Source organism: Callithrix jacchus, chromosome 3, assembly GCF_049354715.1.
Source record: "Callithrix jacchus isolate 240 chromosome 3, calJac240_pri, whole genome shotgun sequence".
Taxonomy (NCBI): domain Eukaryota; kingdom Metazoa; phylum Chordata; class Mammalia; order Primates; family Cebidae; genus Callithrix; species Callithrix jacchus.
The window spans coordinates 167217735-167238036 of record NC_133504.1 but is presented as its reverse complement, the minus strand read 5'-3'; the positions used below and the strand labels follow the sequence as shown (position 1 = coordinate 167238036).

Genomic DNA, 20302 nt, shown 5'->3' with positions numbered 1-20302 from the left:
GTTTTATCCTTGCTGCCTGGCCTAGGGAAGGGAGGTGATATTTGAAGGATGTCTTAGAAGCTAGCAGGTGTTTGCCAAGGTAGTGAGAGAGCACTTCCATCTGAGGAAATATGAACAGCCCTTAAAGGATTGACAGGTAGGAAATCAGCAAATGTAGTTCACGGTGACTAGGGTATGTGTGAGGAGGAGGTGTGAGAAGAGAATGTTGTTAACTTGCTGGAGCAACAGCTGATGAATTTGTAGAGATAAGTTGGGTCTACATTGTGAAGGACCAAGTATGCCCTGTTAAGGCTTAATGTTTTAGAAAGAAATACTGGAAGATAGATTGGAAAAGGGAGTAATTGGTTCATTCATTCAATAAACATTTATTGAGTACCTACTGTGTGAAAACAACTATTCTAGGCACTTGGGATGCAGAGTAAAAAAAAAGGCAGAAATGTCTGCCCTAGTGGAGCCTACCACTTCCAGTGTAATGAGATAGATGATGTACCAATAAACATAGTAACTAAATTAATTGTACAGTATAATAGAAGGTGATAAACGCTAAGAAAGAAGGAAAAATAGAGGAAGGAAGTTTTGAGAATGCCAGGTGGAAGTGGTGACAATTTAAGTAAGGTGGCAAGATGCCCAATTTAGAAGTTGTTGCAGTAATTCAAATGAGAAAGAAGACTTGCCTTAGATTTAATGTGGGGCTTTAAAATGGAGAGAAAGTATAGATTGGGAGGACATTTTTTCCTGTTCATTTTTTAAACTTTTATCCCATAAGTATGTAAATTTATATTTATATTATGGATACAAATCTATAATGTACTATTATAAGTGAAGGACTTTGTAATGACCACCCTATAAGTGAAACTTTGCCAGCCACACTGGAAACGTCTCAATGACAAACCCCTCCCTTTCTGACAAACTCCTCCCTTTCTGATAACATGATGTTTATAGTAATCACTTTTCTGCATTTCTTTTCTTCTTCTTCCTTTTTTTAGCTGTTCTGTTAGAAATTTTATTATTATTTCTTAACTTTTAGTTTCAGGGGTACATGTTTGTTATACAAGTAAATTGTTTGTCACAGGGGTTTGGCGTACAGATTATTTCATCACCCAGATAATACGCATAATACCCAATAGGTAGTTTCATCCCTCATCCTCCTCCTAACCTCCATCTACAAGTAGGCTCTGGTGTCTATTGTTCCATTCTTTGTGTCCATGTGTATTCAATATTTAGTTTCCATTTATCATTGGGAACATGTGGGTTTTGTTTTTCTGTTCCTGCTTTTAGTTCACTCAGGATAATGACCTTCAGCTCCATCCATGTCACTAGACATGATCTTGTTGGTTTTTATGGCTGTGTAGTATTCCATGGTGTATATGTACCACATTTTCTTTACCCAATCTACTGTTGATAGGCATTTAGGTTGATTCCATTTCTTTGCTATTTCGAATAGTGCTGCAATGTACATATGCATACATGCATCTTTATGGTAGAATGATTTATATTCCTTTGGTTATATACCAGTAATTGGGATTTCTGGGTCAAATGGTAGTTTTGTTTAAAGTTCTTTGAGAAATGTCCAAACTGCTTTCTACAATGGCTGAACTAATTTACATTCCCACCAGCAGTGTATAAAGGTTCCCTTTTCTCCACAGCCTCACCAGCATGTTATTTTTTGACTTTTAAATTGTAGCCATTCTGACTGGTGTGAAATGGTATCTCATTGCGGTTTTGTTTTGCATTTATTTAATGATTAGTGACATTGAGAATGTTTTCATGTTTTCTGCATTTCTTGATAATTTTATTAGCCAAATATATATCTCTAGACACTATAACTTTGTCCTGCCTATTTTTTAAAATGTCTTTGTCTTTTTTTTAACCTAAGATTTTCTCTCCTTCCTTTCTTTTTCCTCACAATTTATCAGCTGAAGAACTAGGCTATTTGACCTTAGAATTTCCCATAGCCTGGAGATTTTTCTTATTGCAGATTCATGGTACAGCTCAACATGTTCCTCTGTCCTTTGTGTGTCTTATAAGTTGACAGCTGAACCCAGAGCCTTCATCAGACTCAGGTGTTACCTTTTTGTCCTGACAATAGGCAGTAGAGTTTTCATTGAAAACCACATAATGTCTGATTATCTCTTTTGCAATGTTAGTAGCTGCTTTTGCTCAGTCCCTCGGATTAGTAATTCCTTGGGGATTCCAAAGTTGTGATATTCTAATGACATCATATCTTTTTTAGTTATTAGCTGGGATACTTTTGCAAAGAGGCAGTTTCTCTTACTTACTGTGTGAACATCCTGTGGGATAGTGCCAATAAAAAAGGCAGCATAAATGCCTTTTTAAAAATTTACCAGTTTTTAAGATAATGAATTCATTTTCTATCATTCTCCTTTTTCATTAGTCTATCAACATTTCCAGACCTTGGAAAGGGAGGCTTGATTGGTCAGTTTTAAGAATTTATAGCTACTAGATTGCTCCAGTCTCTTTAGCTATCACCTGCTATATCTGTATTAGGCAAAACCCCTCCCCGTTTTAACTTCTGTTCTAAAGTTGACTCATCATGTGTTCAAGTGTTTATTTGTTGACTACTTTGGGGTTCTTATGTTTTCACATACGTCAGATAGGCAATTGCTTTCTTCTGCTTCTTCCTGTACAGGTCTTGTCGCAGTTGGTTTATCCTCAGCTGCTTGTATTTCTGGGGGATAGCTTATCATCTAGTTTTGTTGTAAATATTTTCCAAGAGATTTTGGCCTTGCTATTGAGTTGCTTTGTCTGTTTTTATGTGGAAATCAAGACGGTTTTAAAAAAATCTCACTGCCACCAATGCCGTCTTTCCAGAAACTGATTGAATCTGGAAGAGTTAGCATGGAATTGAGAATTACTCTGAAGTTTCTAATTTGGAAGATCTGGTAAATTGTAATTTTATTGATGAAGATTTTAAATAACATAAGAGAAGGAAGAAGATAGTGAGTGGAGGATAAGACCAATTTTTGATTTCTTAGGTTTGAAATACTCTATTTGAAATATCCTAATAGAAATTCATTCTGAAGAAATAATGCTGCTAGAATTTGAGAAAGCTAGGTGATAGAACATCAACACTTTGAGAGTAATTACAGCCATTATAAGTACGAAAAATAATATTTTTGGTCAAAATCGCATTGTGAAAAACCAGTGGAATAGAAAACATGTACTTGAAGACAAGATACTTAATAATGTGCATTTATGAATTAGTAGTTTTATATATTTTCTACAAATATACACAATGCATTTACACTGAGAAGCAACCCAAAGAGGAAGACACTCTGCAAAGATCCAATTACATGGCACTATGTAAAAATTCATTTACAACTGGTTTTTTAGTTATTAGGTACAGGTGCCATGTATGTTTTATATAATATCAAGGCAATGAATTTATAAAATCTGAGTATTTTTCTTATTTGAGACCCTAGATACAGATGATAAGGACTCATAATCTGCAAGTTTTTGTATTTTTAGTAGACTTTAGTATACTATCACAGATCCTTTAAGAGTTAGTGAGAAAGTCTTTTTTATAAGCTAGAGTTCTAAGTTCTGTCTTCAAAGAGGATTTTTCAAATAGTATACACTTTTGGACAATCCTTCTTAAACATTTCATTTGTTCCAAATATCAACCCAAATGATTTACTTTTTATGTCTTTTCCTTTCTTCTTTATTTCTTTATTTTTTTTTTTAATTAGGCCAGTCTTCAGAGACCCGAAATTAAACTTGAATCATTGAAAGAAGATATTAAGGAATTCTTTAAAATATCAGGTTTGTAATTTTTTCCTAATAACTTAAGGCAAAATAATAAAATGTTTTATTTATTCCTAATTCTTTAAGCCCTTAAGCTTGTACAACCATCTTACTTTGTTGCCATTGTTCTGTTTTGTTTTGTTTTAGGCTTTTAGCAGCCAGAAGCCATGGTTTTTGGCTTCTTTCTTTAGTGATAAGCAGAAAAGAGAGATGAGGAAAGGGCTTTACTGGGCCAATCAGAAACAGAAACTAGGAACTTATGACTGTATTCTGTCCCTTGGATACCCCTGTAAGGCCGAATAAATAATATTTATCCCCAGCCTTCCAATTACTCATTTAAAACTGTGAAAACTATGGCCAAATAGGTTTCTATTTAGGGAGAATTTGAACCATTAGACATTTTAACAAAATGGGGCAAAAATTCAAGAACTCTGTGAGAATGACTGACTCCTTTGAATGAATCGGTTTTACATACTGTTTACCTTCCTGGTAACATCCTGAAGGGTAAACACATCCTGAAGGTATTAAAATATCTCCTTAGTTAGGTAATTTTTCATTTTACTTTTCAGTCATGACTTTTTTTCCTTTTATGCTTTCACAGAAAATAAAAAGAAAATTCTAACTTTTCATAGAGCAAGAGGAGAGAGAGGGTCCCTAGTCAACCATCTGCATATGGGAACTGAGATGTTAAGTCATTGATTCAGATAGCAGCTGAGCTAACTGGTCTGACTACTGGTAACTCACAATAATCTGCTTCTGTCATCCAGGACTTTGCTGACCAGTTAACTATAACTAGGCATCTTCATCAGGTGCCTGTTTTTTGCTGTTCCGTTGGCACATTCCTTACAACCTTAGTAGTACAACATCCAAAGATTTCAGCATTCATTGGGCACTTCGATAGTGAAAAAGGAAAAGTTCCTCCCAACTCGATAGAATGGTGCAGTAATGATATTATTTTTAAATATCATGTTGATGATTTTGCTACTCAAAGTTAGCTAAGGAATATGGTAAGTTTATAGGAAATAATCCTTAGTAATACTTTACATAGAGATTGGCAGTTGACAAAGTTCTTTCACAAATAAATATAATGTCAAAGTTTTATTGAGATAAATTTAATTATGATATATGTTTATTTAAGAAACTAACATGTTCATATATTTTATTATTTTTTTAAAAAAACAGGTTGGGAGAAGAAACTTCAGAATGCTGTTTATAGTGAACTGAGTGTGTGAGTTTTCCCACCTATTTTGTAATAGTGTTTTGTTTAGCTATATTACTTTGTGAGTAATAAAATCAACATTGCTATGTATACTTGTTGTATTATTATTTTTCATTAGTATTTTTACATTTCAAGTAAGTTAATACAATTAAAAATTACTACCATCTTGCCTGGCTAAATCCAGGCAAATTGGTGATTAGGTTGAAAGTAGTCTGGAAGCACTTAGGAACCTGCTAGACAGATGTAGGTGAGGAGTAATGGTTACCTAAAATAGTTTACTGTCAGTGGGTAGATCATCTAAGTATATAGGGGGACTTGGGAAACAAGAAAAACTAGAGTCAAGTGTGCCGCACAAGTTTCTGTGCATTTTTCCTATCTGACAACGCTTATCTCTGCGTATTACTAAATGTAAGCTCCATGAGAGCAGATGTTTTAGCCAGTTTTGTTCACTTCTGTATCCGTATCTCTTTTACATTGAGTAGGTTTTCATGAAATATTTCTGAAAAAATAAATATCTAACTTGATTCTGGTTTTAATATGAATGACTTTCAAGTTGTCTCTTCTTGTTACCTGTAGTTTGGATACATTTCTTTGATCATTAAATAACTATTAAGATCATCAGTAAATTCTCTCAAGTTTCAATCCTAAATTTATAAGTTTTATTAAATTTAGACATAATTACCATTAAAAATGGAAGCAAATGATATATTGGACAATGTGAGATAATTTCTAAACTATCTTGCATATAAGAGAAGAAATATCATTTGTGTATGGGAAAGGTAGATTTTAGTGGAAAAATAATTTGCCAGAAATAATTAATTTGTGAAACTGTCTTATGGGTTAGGTGGGATAGGTTGCCTTTCTCTATTCCAGCAATGTTTCTTATGGACAGCTGAGCCTTTTACATCTAGACTACAGGACAGATGCAAGTGGTTTCAAATATTATTAACCCTTTACATGCTTTTGTCCCACTTTGGACAAGGAATTTCTTGAGAATTCAGTCTATGGTTCTTGATTATTAGAACATGACTGCTTTGCTGTCAGTACAAATCTGCTGACTAATTTCAAGAGGAGTTATATATTATTGTGAAATGAATTGGAATCTCCAAATAAACATTGAACCATTGTGTCTTCCCACTGCCTTTTCTATCTGTGATTTCATCCCACTCTGCACCTCAGTCATTATGTGTCAGTGATCCCGGCTTTTTCTGATCCTTAAACATTCCAAATACTCTCTCCTCAGAATTCTTGCTCTTGCTGTCCCTCTGTTTGGAACATTCTTCCCCTAGATCTTTGCATGCTTGGCTCCTTCTTCACATTCATGCCTTGGTTTAAATATCAAATTCCCTAAGAGGCCTTCACTGCCCTCCAAATGTATTGTATCTCATTACCCTTCTTTCATTTTCTCAGGGTAGTTATTATAATCTGATATTACTTTATTTGTATGTTTTTGTAATTATTGACTTTCTTCATTAGGTCCATGAGAACAGGGAATGTTATCTCAATCACTGCCTTGTACTTAGTACCTAGAATGGTGCAAGTATTTGTTGACTAAATCAATTTTCTTAATAAAAACAATATATTTTGAATATAAAATGAAATGTTACTTGGAAAACAGAAAGAATATTTTGTTTCATTTATAACATGGACTACAGAGGTAAGTAGTATCTTACTAAACAATAATGTCTGATATTTAGCTGCCCCTTTTTGCTCCTAGGTTTCCTTTACCTAGTCATCCTGCTGCACCTCCTGAACATCTTAAAGAACCTTTGGTATACATGAGGAAAGCACAGGTGGGTTATTGTTCCATTTCATTTTATTTTTTCATGCCAAGTTATGTAATGCAGAGCAAAAGATCATTATTGATGTCAGGAGTATATATTATTAATTATGAAAGACTGGGTAAGAACACTAAATTGATGTTAATGGTATTTGTATATTCTCCCATTTCATTTTCAGTAACCAAGGATCGTATCTATTTAAGTGTGGCAACTCTGGAAAAAAAATGGGGTAGAAGGGAAAAAATCATCTACCATAATTGTCTGAAACTTAAAATATGATACAAGTGTAATGTGGCAATCTATTCTTCATGGCCTATTAATGGATATTAAAGGAATGAAATTAAAGGAATAAAATGTGAATGAACTGACACTCTCTTTCCTTAAAATTTTGGTTTTGAAGCCAGAGTTATTGATAGTGTATTTGAAATATATTTGTTCTCACAGCAGGCTGTCACCTATTAATTGTATTGTTATAAAACTCTGATAAACCTGCTATCAAAATGGGTTGGCAAACAACTAAGAATAACTTTAAAATAACAAAATAACATAATTTAAACATAAAAACTATGAATAGTTATTAAAATGGAAGCCAACAGGTTCAAGCACATGCTCTGGCTCTTTTAACTGTTCTTCATCTCAGCACGGCCTCATTTACCTCCCCTCAGCCCGGACCTGTCAGTAAGCCGTCTTCACAGTGCTAGCTGAGGACTCTGACTGCCACTGCCAAGGCATTTAATGAGCATCACAGTCAGTAGACCTTCATTCTTCAGCATAGCCTCAGAGATGGATTTTGTTGTTTTTTGTTTTTTGAGACAGAGTCTTGTTCTGTCGCCAGGTGCCAGGCTGGCGTTCAGTGGCACAGTCTTGGCTCACTGCAACCTCCATCTCCTGGATTCAAGCAATTCTCCTGCCTCAGCCTCCCGAGTAGCTGGGACTACAGGCATGCGCCACCACACCCAGATAATTTTTGTATTTTAGTAGAGATACGGTTTCACCATGTTGGCCAGGATGGTCTTGATCTCTTGACCTCGTGATCCACCCACCTTGGCCTCCCAAAGAGATGGATTTTTAAAACCTTTTTTGGTATGAAATATTTCAGAGGTACCTTAAAGAACTCCCCTAACTCAGCTTCTACAATTATCATCATGGTTCCTCTGCCCTTGAAAATTTTCTGCAGAGTCATCACATTCCACAACAGTGGAAATTAGGCAGATTTTTATTTTTCAACTTTTATTTTCATTTAAAAAATCATTAAAATTAGATGGTGAAAAGAAGCAGTATGAATAAAAACCATGGAAATATTTGAGGAAATATATATTTCTGTCTCTAGGTAGTCTCTTTTAGGGCTGGAAATCAGTTAATATTTATTTATCAATTTGTCATAAAGCATAATAGTTAAATGATCCATATGTGAAAGAATTGTGGGTTTTTTTGTTATAAAGATTTAAACTAAAGAAAATAAAACTAAGAAGTCTGGGCTTAAATATTTTTTAGTGAAATTGAAACTTTCTAAACACTATAGAGCAAATATAAGTTTTAGCATACTAGGTGTAAGAAACAAAACACAAAGGTTTTTTTTTTTTTTTTTAATCATGACTGAAAATAAGAGATAGAGAGGTAAATAATAAGTCCACTCTTAGAGCTTACTGCTAGTTGCTGAGAGCATACGTGAATGATAAGTACATGTATGGTGCTCCTCTCTTTTCTTTCTGGAGTTACCTGCTTATATCAGGGATCTGCAAACTACAGCCTGTAGGCCAAATCCAACCTACCACCTATTTTTATAGGGCTGGCAAACTAGGAATTTTATTTTTACTTTTTACCGTTTTAACTGGTTTAAAAATCAAAATAAGGATATTCTTCATTCTTTGTAGATTCTGGATATTAGCCCTTTGTCAGATGGGTAGATTGCAAAAATTTTTTCCCATTCTGTTGGTTGCCAGTCACTCTAATGATTGTTTCTTTTGCTGTGCAGAAACTCAAGTTTAATTAGATCCCATTTGTCTATTTCGGCTTTTGTTGCCATTGCTTTTGGTGTTTTAATCATGAAGACCTTGCCTATGCCTATGTCCTAAGTGGTATTGCCTAGGTTTTCTTCTGGGGTTTTTATGGTGTCAGGTCTTATGTTTAAATCTTTAATCCATCTGGAGTTAATTTTAGTGAAAGGTGTGAGGAAGGGGTCCAGTTTCAGCTTTCTGCCCATGGCTAGCCAGTTTTCCCAATACCATTTATGAAACAGGGAATCTTTTCCCCATTGCTTGTTTTTGTCAGGTTTGTCAAAGATCAGATGGTTGTAGATGTATGATGTTACTTCTGAGGCCGCTGTTCTGTCCCATTGGTCTATATCTGTGTTTTGGTACCAGTACCGTGCTGTTTTGATTACTGTAGGCTTGTATCATGATACCTCCAGCTTTGTTCTTTTTGCTTAGGATTGTCTTGGATATGCAGGCTCTCTTTTGGTTCCATATGAAGTTTAAAGGATTTTTTTTTCCAGTTCTGTGAAGAAGGTCAATGGTAGCTTGATGGGGATAGTATTGAATCTATAAATTAATTTGGGCAGTATGGTCATTTCATGATATTGATTCTTCCTAACCATGAGAATGGAATGTTTTTCCATCTGTTTGTGTCCTCTCTTATTTCCTCGAGCAGTGGTTTATAATTCTCCTTGAAGAGGTCCTTCACATGCTTTGTTAGTTGTATTCCTAGGTATTTTATTCTCTTTGTAGCAATTGTGAATGGGAGTTTGCTCATGATTTGGCTCTCCATCTGTTATTGGTGTACAGAAATGCTTGTGATTTCTGCACATTGATTTTGTATTCTGAGACTTTGCTGAAGTTGCTTATTTGGCTTAAGGAGATTTTGGGCGAAGATGATGGGGCTAAATATGCAATCATGTTGTCTGCAAATAGAGACAATTTGACTTCTTCTTTTCCTAATTGAATACCCTTTATTTCATTTTCTTGCCTTATTTCTCTGGCTAGAATTTCCAATACTATATTGAATAGGAATAGTGAGAGAGGGCATCCTCGTCTAGTGCCAGTTTTCAAGGGGACTGCTTCCAGTTTTTGCCTGTTCAGTATGATGTTGGCTGTGGGTTTGTTGTAAATATCTTTTATTATCTTGAGATACGTTCCATCGATACCCAGTTATTGAGCGTTTTTAGCATAAAGAGCTGTAGAATTTTGTCGAAGGCCTTCTCTGCATCTATTGAGATGATCATGTGGTTTTTGTCTTTGGTTCTGTTTATGTGATGGATTACGTTTATAAATTTGCATACGTTGGATCAGCCTTGCCATCCCCAGGATGAAGCCTACTTGGTCATGATGGATAAACTTTTTGATGTGCTGTTGCATTCGGTTTGCCAGTATTTTATTGAAGATTGTCGCATCGATGTTCATCATGGATATTGGCCTGAAGTTTTCTTTTTCAGTTGTGTCTCTGCCAGGTTTTGGTATCAGGATGATATTGGTCTCATAAAATGAGTTAGGGAGGATTACCTCTTTTTGTATTGTTTGGAATAGTTTCAGAAGGAATGGTACCAGTTCTTCTTTGTATGTCTGGTAGAATTTGGCTGTGAACCCATCTGGGCTTTGACTTCTTCTGGTTGGTAGGCTCTTAATTGCTGCGTCAACTTCAGATCTTGTTATTGGTCTATTTAGGGATTCAATTTCTTCCTGGTTTAGTCTTGGGAGGGTGTAAATGTCCAGGACTTGGTCCATTTTTTCCTAATTTACTGATTTATGTGCATAGAGTTGTTTGTAGTAATCTCTGATGGTAGTTTGTATTTTTGTGGAATCGATGGTGATACCCCCTTTATCATTTTTTATTGCATCTATTCGATTCTTCTTTCTTTTTTATTAGTCTGGCTAGTGGTCTATTTTGTTGATCTTTTCAAAAAACCACCTCCTGGATTTATTGATTTTTTAAAGAGTTTTTTGTGTCTCTCTCTCCTTCAGTTCTGCTCTGATCTTAGTTATTTCTTGTCTTCCGCTAGCTGACCTTTTACGCTGTTTTAAAATTGTGTATTGCAGTCTTAAAAATTTGTATAGTATACTGACCCTTAAACAATGTGGGGTTTAGGGGTGCTGACTCTTCATGCAGTCAGAAATTCACATATAACTTTTTGACTGCCCCAGAACTTAACTACTTAATAGCCTACTGTTGACCAGAAACCTTACTGATAACATGAAGTGTATTGACACATATTTTACATGTTATATATATTATATACAGTATTCTTACAATAAAAAATGCTAGGGAAAAGAAAATGTTATGAAGAAAATTATAAGGAAGAAAAACTATATTTGTTATGAATTAAGTGTGTGTGGATCATTATAAATGTCTTCATCCTAATCATCTCCACATAGGGTAGGCTGAGGAGGAGTTGGAGGAAGGATTGGTCTTGCTGTCTTGCCTGGCAGAGGCAAAAGAGGTAGAGGAGGTGGAAGGGATCCAGGAGAGGCAGGCACACTTGGTGTAATTTTACAGAAATTCATTGTAACTCCCATCTGACATTTTTACTTTTTCATTTTTCTAAAAATATTTCTTTATGGTACCAGTCCTGTTTCACTGTTTGCTTTAGTTTCAACAGTCCATATTGCAAAATGGACCCTTCTATGATATGGGCACTGAGGTCAAAAGCAGTCTTGAATAATCATAACTCTTCTGCCAGGTTGTCTATTGTCAATTTGGTTTTTGGTACTGCTTTTTTTATGTGTTCTTCCTCATCATCTGACACTGGTCTGGAAGGACTCATCTCCATCAAGTTGTTTTTAATTAATCTTTCTGGTTTGGTGTCTATTAGCTGTTGTATTTCTCTAAAATCCATATCTTGCAGCCCTTCACTCCCAACCTTTTTTTTTTTGTCGTATCTACAATCTTTTTCATTATTTTTTTAAATTGATTCTCTTGTAAATCCTGTGAAGTCTGTACAACATCTGGAAACAGTTTTCTCCAGCAGGAATTTACTGCTTTGGGCTTGATGGCTTTCATAGCTTTTTCCATAACAACAATGGCGTCTTCAATGGTATAAGTCCTCCAAACTTTCATGATGCTTTCTGTATTGAGCTTTTCTTATCTGTTTCCTCCACCATTTGGGGTGGAAGTAGCAGGTAAGAGACGACTTGTTAGAGGAGATGATATTTAATCTGACACCAGAAAGGTGAATGAGATTTATCTAAATAAGGCAGGTGTAAAGATTTTGAATGTGGAAAGTAGGTTGTATCATTATAATTAATGTTTGCTCATTAACAACATACTCAAATAAGAAGTACCCAAATAAGCCTTGGCTCTAAGAGAATCCTTTATATTTAAAGAGGGAATTAAAATAAGTCAGTAAATAGAGTTAATTTGGGGACTGTTTCATGTAATTTATTGAGTATGCTTTTATTCTTGAAAATCTGTTTCTATAAATGTAGTAAACTGAGCTTTATACATTTCACATATTTATCATTCAGATGAATTTTTTTTTCTGTTCATTCACTGCTTGAGCTATTGCATTAAAATTTCTTAAAATACTTGCAACATTGCTTAGAGTGGAAATCTGTTTAATTATTGAGCATCTATTATGTGATAGACACAGTGTGATTTGTAGCATAATAGGTGAAGGACAGGGCACTATGAGAACCTGTAAGCAAAGTCACCTAATGCTATCTTGGGTGGGGGACCAGGTGAGAAAAATCATAATGGAGGAATGGATATTTTAGCTGATACCTAAAAGGTAAATATGATTTATTTAGACTAGAATAAGAATGTTGGAGGTATGAGTTGAGCTTGGAGAGCATATTTCAGATAAAGAGTAATGTATTTGAATGTGTATGTTGAAGAAGCTATGAATAATGACAGCTGTAGTTAAAACCATCACTTACTGAATGATAATTATTATATTGTGCCACTGTTTGAGGCAGTTTATTAAAGATATTAATATATCTTTAATCTTTGTTACAACCATATAAGGGAACTGTTATTATTATTTTACTTTCATTAACTGATTATTACTGTTCTTTATGAGTAATATATAGTTCTTTCCTTGTTTCCTCATTGGGTCTGAATTTGGGGACTTTGGTATTATTTTGTTTTGGTTTCAGTTGAGCCAGAAGTGGCCTGTAGGCACATTAATAAAAAGACAAAAAACATTATTATGGCATTTTAGCTTGTCATTGAAAATAATAGTATATTAAAATATGGTATTTATGGATAATGAAACCTATTACTATTAAAACTTAATTTCTATTTTATAAGAAATAGAAGGGATAATGAAGTAGGTAATCAATGCTATGAAAAATCATGAAAAATATCCAGATTGTGACTCATTCTAAAAGATAAGTGGCCTGGACTTTTTTAAAAAGTCAGTATCATAAAAAAGAAAAGGATAGAAAGATTCTAGATTTGAACTGCACTGAAAGAGATATAACAGCCAGTGAAATGTAATGCATGAATTTTGAGTGGATCTCAGATTTTTTAAAAAAAACTATAGAAGGTATTTTGAAGACAACTGGAAAATTTAAGTATGACATCATGAAATATTAATTTTCTTAGGTATGATAATGATATTGTGATGTGTAGAAAAAGGTTCTTAGTCTAAGAATATGCATACTGAAGTATTTAAGGGTAAAATGTAATTTTTGGAAAAATTGCAATGTAATAATTTCTGTAAATTTTTGTCTTTTACTAGGTCATTAATGGGATTCCTAAGTGTTAAACATTTATAAAATGCTTAAATTTAACTTATCTTTTTATCTGATATTTTCCATATAATGTTTTATTATCATCCTCATTCCCATCTTCAGCTAAAATGTCAGTTATTTGAGGATTGAGGCTTTCTGTTATTCACTGCTTCATTCACAGCACAAAGGATAGTATCTGGCATATAGTAGGCCACAGTCAGTATTTGTTGAGTGAACTGATGAATAAGGACAATCAATCTCAACCAGCCTTACCATTTCTATGTAATTCACAATATCTTTAATATTTTTATTAGTTTTAGTATTGTTACTAGTAAAGATAATTGATTGTTTTTTATGTTTTAGGGAAGTTGGGAAAAAAGAATTTTGAAGAGTTTAAATAGCATGTGCACTGAACTGAGTATCCCACTGGCACGAAAGGTACTGTTAAACATTTTTCTGTTTAAGTATTTCGTTGTGAATCAAATACTAGAAAGTGTGAAATTATATTACTATTAGGCACATTTATTTATTTATTTTTACTAGTATATCAACTTGCTTTGAAACAAAAATCTGTAAAAGGCCATTTATGTGAGTATATTCCATATAGATTTCTATTTTTTTGTGTGCTATAATAATTATTGTAACAAACCTGTATCTTTAAAAATAAATAGAAATATGAATCTATAGTATAGATGAGTTAGACATTTGGCTGTAAAGATTAGGAATATTCTTTAAAGATTTTAATTACCTTTAGTTTACTTACTTTGGCTGATTAGCACAGTAGCCATATTCCTTGAATCGCAGATAGAGTTCAGGTATACTGTGATCTTGTAATAGGCAATATGGTACCATCTTTCCGTATTAACATAGGAAACAAAAAGGATAATTTGTCATCTCTCTGTAGAACTGGAATTCTATATAGATCTAATACTGAACATATATCAGTATTAGATCCACATATAGTTTAAACTATATTTAAACATATAGTTTAAATTGATCTATCTTTGTAGGTGGTGGTGGTGGTCGAACAATACTCATCAACTCTTATTTTATAAAGAACATGTATAATTTAACTTACAAAGGAGTCTTACCCAGCAAACATGACATTATCACAATAGAGGAACTTCATGTCCAATTTGATGTTTCTTTCATTTATAAATGAATAAGTATTTATATAGTACTCAGAAGTCTATATTGAGCATTGAGGAGAAAGAGAGGAGAAAGAAAAGAAAAAACCCTTGAGGGATATTCTGTATTCTTGGTAGCTGCTTGTAAGTAGGAGAGAGCCAGTTTCACATCATTCTCCCTACCTGCTATTTATTCCCTGTTGTTGGACAGGATGTAGTGGATATACTTTGGATAATATCCAAGGAAAAATTACTGAAGGCAGCAGAAGGATGGTGTTTAAAAAAGGATACATTTACATTAAAAACTGTGTAAATATGTAGTGTTGTATAACACACTGCATTTCATATAGAAAGATGATGCTACTGACTCTTAGTCACATTCTCTTGGCCAGCACCCCTTGTGATGCTTTTCTGAGATTGCTGAATGGGAGTACGAGTATGTGGCTGAGGCGCAGTTTTTCATTGTGAAATTTACTGGCCAGTTTACAGATCACCTACCTTCTTTTATTGGACTTGTTAGCACCATGTTCTAACTAAGCCATTGAGACTAGGTATGACCTAATAAATAATAATTTAAGTGCAGTTACCCCCCAAATTCTACGTTTAATGAAATTATTTATCCTGTTATAGTAGTTTATTTAAGCTTGAAATAAGTTATTGATTCTTGTTTTTAGTTGTATTGCTAGACTTCAAAAAATGAAACCGGTTTTAAAATTACCTTTTCCAGAGGCCAGTTGGAGAACAGAAAGAACTTCTTAATAAATGGAATGAAATGGGAACTGATGAACCAGGTATGTGAACAATTTTTTTCAAAATGCAGTAGTGGAAAAAGAATTGCTTTCTTAACTGTGGATCCAAAATAACAGAATTAACAATTATTTTGGAAAGATGGCAATTTTCCTTCTCATTAATTTTCTATCATCTGAACAACCAGAGTTAGGCTGGCCTACTCAAACTGCCTAACACCATATGCAACTAATAAACGAGACATCAGGAGCAGCTTTTTTGTTGCTGTTTGTTTGTTTTTTAGAGACAGCGTCTTGCTCTGTTATCCGGGCAGTAGCATGATCACAGCTCACTTTAACCTCAAACTCCTGGGCTCAGAGGGTCCTTTCACCTCGACTGCTTGAGTGGCTAAAACTACAGGCCTGGCTAATTTTTCTATTTTTTGTAGAGATGGGGTTTTGCTATTTGGCTGTGGCTTTCTCTGTTGAACTCCTGACCTCAAGTAATTCTCCCACCACAGCCTCCCAAAGTGCTGGGATTACAGGTTTGAGCTACTGCACCTGGCCTTATTTATCCTTTTTAAAAGCAGCATTTAAAAATATTTTTATAAAATAATAAATTATCCAGTGGATTTTTAGATTCTTGTCTTTTAATTAAGGTGAATATTGTGCAAGCTTAATTACACTGAATTGTTAAAAATAGGATAAATAATGAAAAATACATTTGAAGACTTTAAAATGTTTTAAAGAATTCATTTTTGTTCATTTTAATATTTAAAATCTAGTCAATTTTATAAACATACAATGAATAACAACTATATTTCATTTACCATGATAGATGCCTGTAATTGTATAGACAGATATGTACATAACCTCTTTTCTCCTCTCCTTCCCCACATATAGGGGACTACGTAAGAGATAAATGCCATAACAGAGGAAGCAATGAGTTATTTGAGTTCAAAAGGGGGAATAGTTTAATACAATTAGAGGAATTCCTAAGAATGCATTGTTCGTATTTTAAGTACCTTGAGAATTCTCATATAGAACCTTTATGTTACATTGAAATTGTTTGGTTAATTCAGTTGTAAATAATTACAGCTTGTGAATAGGATGCTCTTAATTTCTTCCAGAATACGTCATCTAGGACGTGAAGGGCAGAGGTTGTCTTTTCATTTTAGTGTTCTCTGTACTTAACACAGTGTATGACAAATAGTTGATACTCAGGAAATGTTTGAATTAATCTATCTTCATGATATGAAAGAATGATGAATATTTATTTAATAAGACTTCATATATTAAAACAAACTGAAATTTTGTTTTAATCTATCTTCTAGATTTAAGCCTTTTCAGACCTGTTTATGCACCTAAGGATTTTCTTGAGGTAGGTTCTATTGGATAAATATACATATGTTAGTGAATGAATAATGTGAATAAATGATGATGTAAAAATATATCCAGGCAGAGGGATTAGCATGTAAAAAGCCCCAGAGTCATAGAAGCAGTGGAATGACATGATCAGATCTGTGTTTGAAACTACCCTTGGAAAATATGGAAAGATTAGCACTGGGTAAATCAGTTAGGAAAATTTTCATGAAAAAATAGGGACTGTACATCATGTAGCCTGCTGCCTGGGACATATAAGTACTCAGTAAATGTTTTTCTTTTTTATTCCCTTCCCTGTTCTAGTAGTCCAGAAGACATGATGAGTGTCTGTACTAAGAGAACAACATTGGAAATGGAAAGAATGTGACAGATTTGATGGAGATTTTAAGGATGATTTGGGAACTGATCAGATATGGGATCTATGAGGAAAAAAAATATAATGATCACCTTCAAACGTCTAGGTTGTGTAATTGGGCAGAAGTTACATGAGATAGAGGATACAGGAGGAGGAACAGGGCTGTTAGTGAAGGTGATAAGCTTAGTTAAGTTTCAGAGGCATATCAAATATTCAAGTTGAACCCTTCAGTAGACACTTAGAACTCATATTTTAATTCACTCATCTTTGATTTCACTCTTTCACTTGGACTTTACATGTTATTCTATTAGCTTTACCTTTGAAATATTCCAGAATACATCCAGTTTTTGCCACCACCACTGCTGCATCCTAGCTTCTCAACTGGTCTTACTCCTTCTACCTTTGCCCACCTAGAATCTGTTCTTAGCACAGCTTCCGGAGGAAGGCCTTTAAATGCAATTCAGAGTAAGCCACTCTTCTGCTATCCAGTGGCTTCCCATCTCATTTTACCTATTAAATTAAAGCCAAAGTCATGGCAGTGACCTAAAATACCCCATTTGGTTTGATATCCTATTAGCTGTCTGAGTTCATCTCCTGCTACTGTTCCTCTCGATTGGTCTTACTCCAACTACTTTAGCCTCCTTGCATATCCCTGGCTTTCTTCCAGCTGCGGGTCTTTGCTCTTTGTTTTATCTGCTTGCAAATATTTTTCCCTAAATATCTACCTGTATGTTCGCTCACTACTCATGTCTTTACTTACATATCACTTTCTTAGTAAAGGTTTCACTGGCTCTCTTGCTCGGAATTCCTCATACCCTTTTCCAGCTTTGTTTTTTCCTACAGCATCTAATGATGTATATAACATACTATTGATTTATTTTGCTTATTGCCTGTCTTTTTCCATGACCAATGAAGCTCCACAGGAGCAAGAGCTTTTCATTCTGTTTTGTTCCCTGCTTCAGCACTTATACAGGGTCAAATAATCGACAACACTCACAAGACTTCTCAGGGTCCACCCACATGTGCCTCTCTTTCAGCAGGAGAAAGAATGAACCTGCAAACACAAAGTGATCCACGTTTCCAGCAGAGCTCTCAGGCCTTTCTCAGTTACACAAGATACATTTAGATTTTTGGTTATAAACCATCAAGATACATGCAAGATATCTTGGTCTAGGGAGCCAAGACACAAGTTTTTTGAGGCATCATTTCTACCCCAACTTGTTATATCAAATGAAAACCCCAGTTTACGTTTTCAATAAACAATGTAAATAAACAGATGTGGAATGCCTTCCAGTTAGTTTTGGTCATTAAATAGCATATTACAACTGACTAGTTAGTACATTTCACTGCATCTTGGCCAAGGGTCACTACCAGATTTCTAGTCTCATTGTTCAACTCCTACTTATGAGGGAGAATGTGCAGTGTTTGGTTTTCTGTTCCTGTGTTAGTTTGCTGAGAATGATGGTTTCCGGCTTCATCCATGTCCCTGCAAAGGACATGAACTCATCCTTCTTGATGTCTGCATAGTATTTCATGGTGCCACATTTTCTTCGTCCAGTCTGTCATTGATGGGCATATCGGTTGGTTCCAAGTCTTTGCTATTGTGAATAGTGCTGCAATAAATATATGTATGCACACATCTTTATAGTAGAATGATTTATAATCCTTTGGGTATATACCCAGTAATGGGATTGCTGGGTCAAATGGTATTTCTGGTTCTAGATCCTTAAGGAATCGCCACACTGTCTTCCACAGTGGTTGAACTAATTTACACTCCCACCAACAGTGTAAAAGTGTTCCTATTTCTCCACATCCTCTCCAGCATCTGTTGTTTCCTCCCTTTTTAATGATCACCATTCTACCTGGCATGAGATGTGACCTCATTGTGGTTTTGATTTGCATTCCTCTAATGACCAGTGATGCTGAGCTTTTTTACATATGTTTTTTGGCCACACTGATGTCTTCTTTTGAGAAGTGTCGGTTCATATCTTTCATCCACTTTTTGATTTTTTTTTTCTTGTAAATTAGTTTAAGTTCCTTGTAGATTCTGGATATTAGCCCTTTGTCATATGGATAGATTGCAAAACTTTTCTCCCATTCTGTAGGTTGCCTGGTCACTCTGATGATAGTTTCTTTTGTTGTGCAGATGCTCTTCAGTTTAATTAGATTTCATTTTGTCTATTTTGACTTTTGTCGCCATTGCTTTTGGCATTTTAGTCATGAAGTCTTTGCCTATGCCTATATCCCGAATGGTATTGCCTAGGTTTTCTTCTAGGGTTTTTATGGTTTTAGGTCTTATGTTTAAGTCTTTAATCCATCTTGAGTTAATTTTTTAATAAGGTATAAGGAAGAGGTCCAGTTTCAGTTTTCTGCATATGGCTAGCCAGTTTTCCCAACATCATTTATTAAATAGGGGATCCTCTCCCCATGGCTTATTTTATTTTTGTCAGGGTTGTCAAAGATCAGATGGTTGTAGATGTGTGGCATTATTTCTGAGGCCTCTGTTCTGTTCCATTGATCTGTATATCTGTTTTGGTACTAGGACCATGCTGTTTTGGTTAGTGTAGCCTTGTAGTATAAAGTCAGGTAGTGTGATGCCTCCAGCTTTGTTCTTTTTACTTAAGATTGTCTTGGTTATACAGGTTCTTTTTTGGTTCCATATGAAATTTAAAGTTGTTTTTTCTAATTCTGTAAAGAAAGTTAATGGTAGCTTGATGGGGCTAGCATTGAATTTATAAATTACTTTGGGCAATATGGCCATTTTCACAATATTGATTCTTCCTATCCATGAGCTTGGAATGTTTTTCCAATTGTTTGTGTCCTCTCTTATTTCCTTGAGTAGTGATTTGTAGTTCTCCTTGAAGAGGTCCTTCACATCCTTTGTAAGTTGTAGTCCTAGGTATTTTCTTTTCTTTTTTGCAACTGTGAATGGGAGATCACTCATGGTTTGGCTCTCTGTTTTTCTATTATTGGTGTATAGGAATGCTTGTGATTTTTGCACATTGATTTTGTATCCTGAGACTTTGCTGAAGTTCTTTTTCAGCCTAAGGAGATTTTGGGCTGAGAAGATAGGATTTTCTAAATATACTATTGTGTCATCTGCAAACAGAGACAATACAATTTGACTTCCTCTCTTCTTATTTTAATACCCTTTATTTCTTTCTCTTGCCTGATTGCCCTGGCCAGAACTTCCAACTCTATGTTGAATAGGGGTGGCGAGTGTATATTCTGTTGATTTGGGGTGGAGAGTTCTGTAGATGTCTATTAGATCCACTTGGTTCA

At 34.7% G+C, this 20302-nt stretch overlaps 1 protein-coding gene across 5 annotated transcripts in view; it reads left to right on the top strand.

Annotated features, from left to right (window-relative positions):
- Nucleotides 1-20302, top strand: part of TBC1D19 (TBC1 domain family member 19) — a 155154-nt gene that overhangs the window by 18470 nt on the left and 116382 nt on the right. For all 5 annotated transcript variants that reach the window (XR_013533519.1, XR_013533518.1, XM_035293925.3 and 2 more), the window contains exons 2-7: nucleotides 3711-3783; nucleotides 4948-4993; nucleotides 6702-6777; nucleotides 13794-13868; nucleotides 15285-15348; nucleotides 16617-16663. Coding sequence is in view for 3 of the 5 variants with exons in the window: in XM_035293925.3 (XP_035149816.3) it covers nucleotides 3711-3783; nucleotides 4948-4993; nucleotides 6702-6777; nucleotides 13794-13868; nucleotides 15285-15348; nucleotides 16617-16663 (381 nt within the window). In the remaining 2 variants the exon portion in view is untranslated. The remainder of the gene's footprint in view (nucleotides 1-3710; nucleotides 3784-4947; nucleotides 4994-6701; nucleotides 6778-13793; nucleotides 13869-15284; nucleotides 15349-16616; nucleotides 16664-20302) is intronic.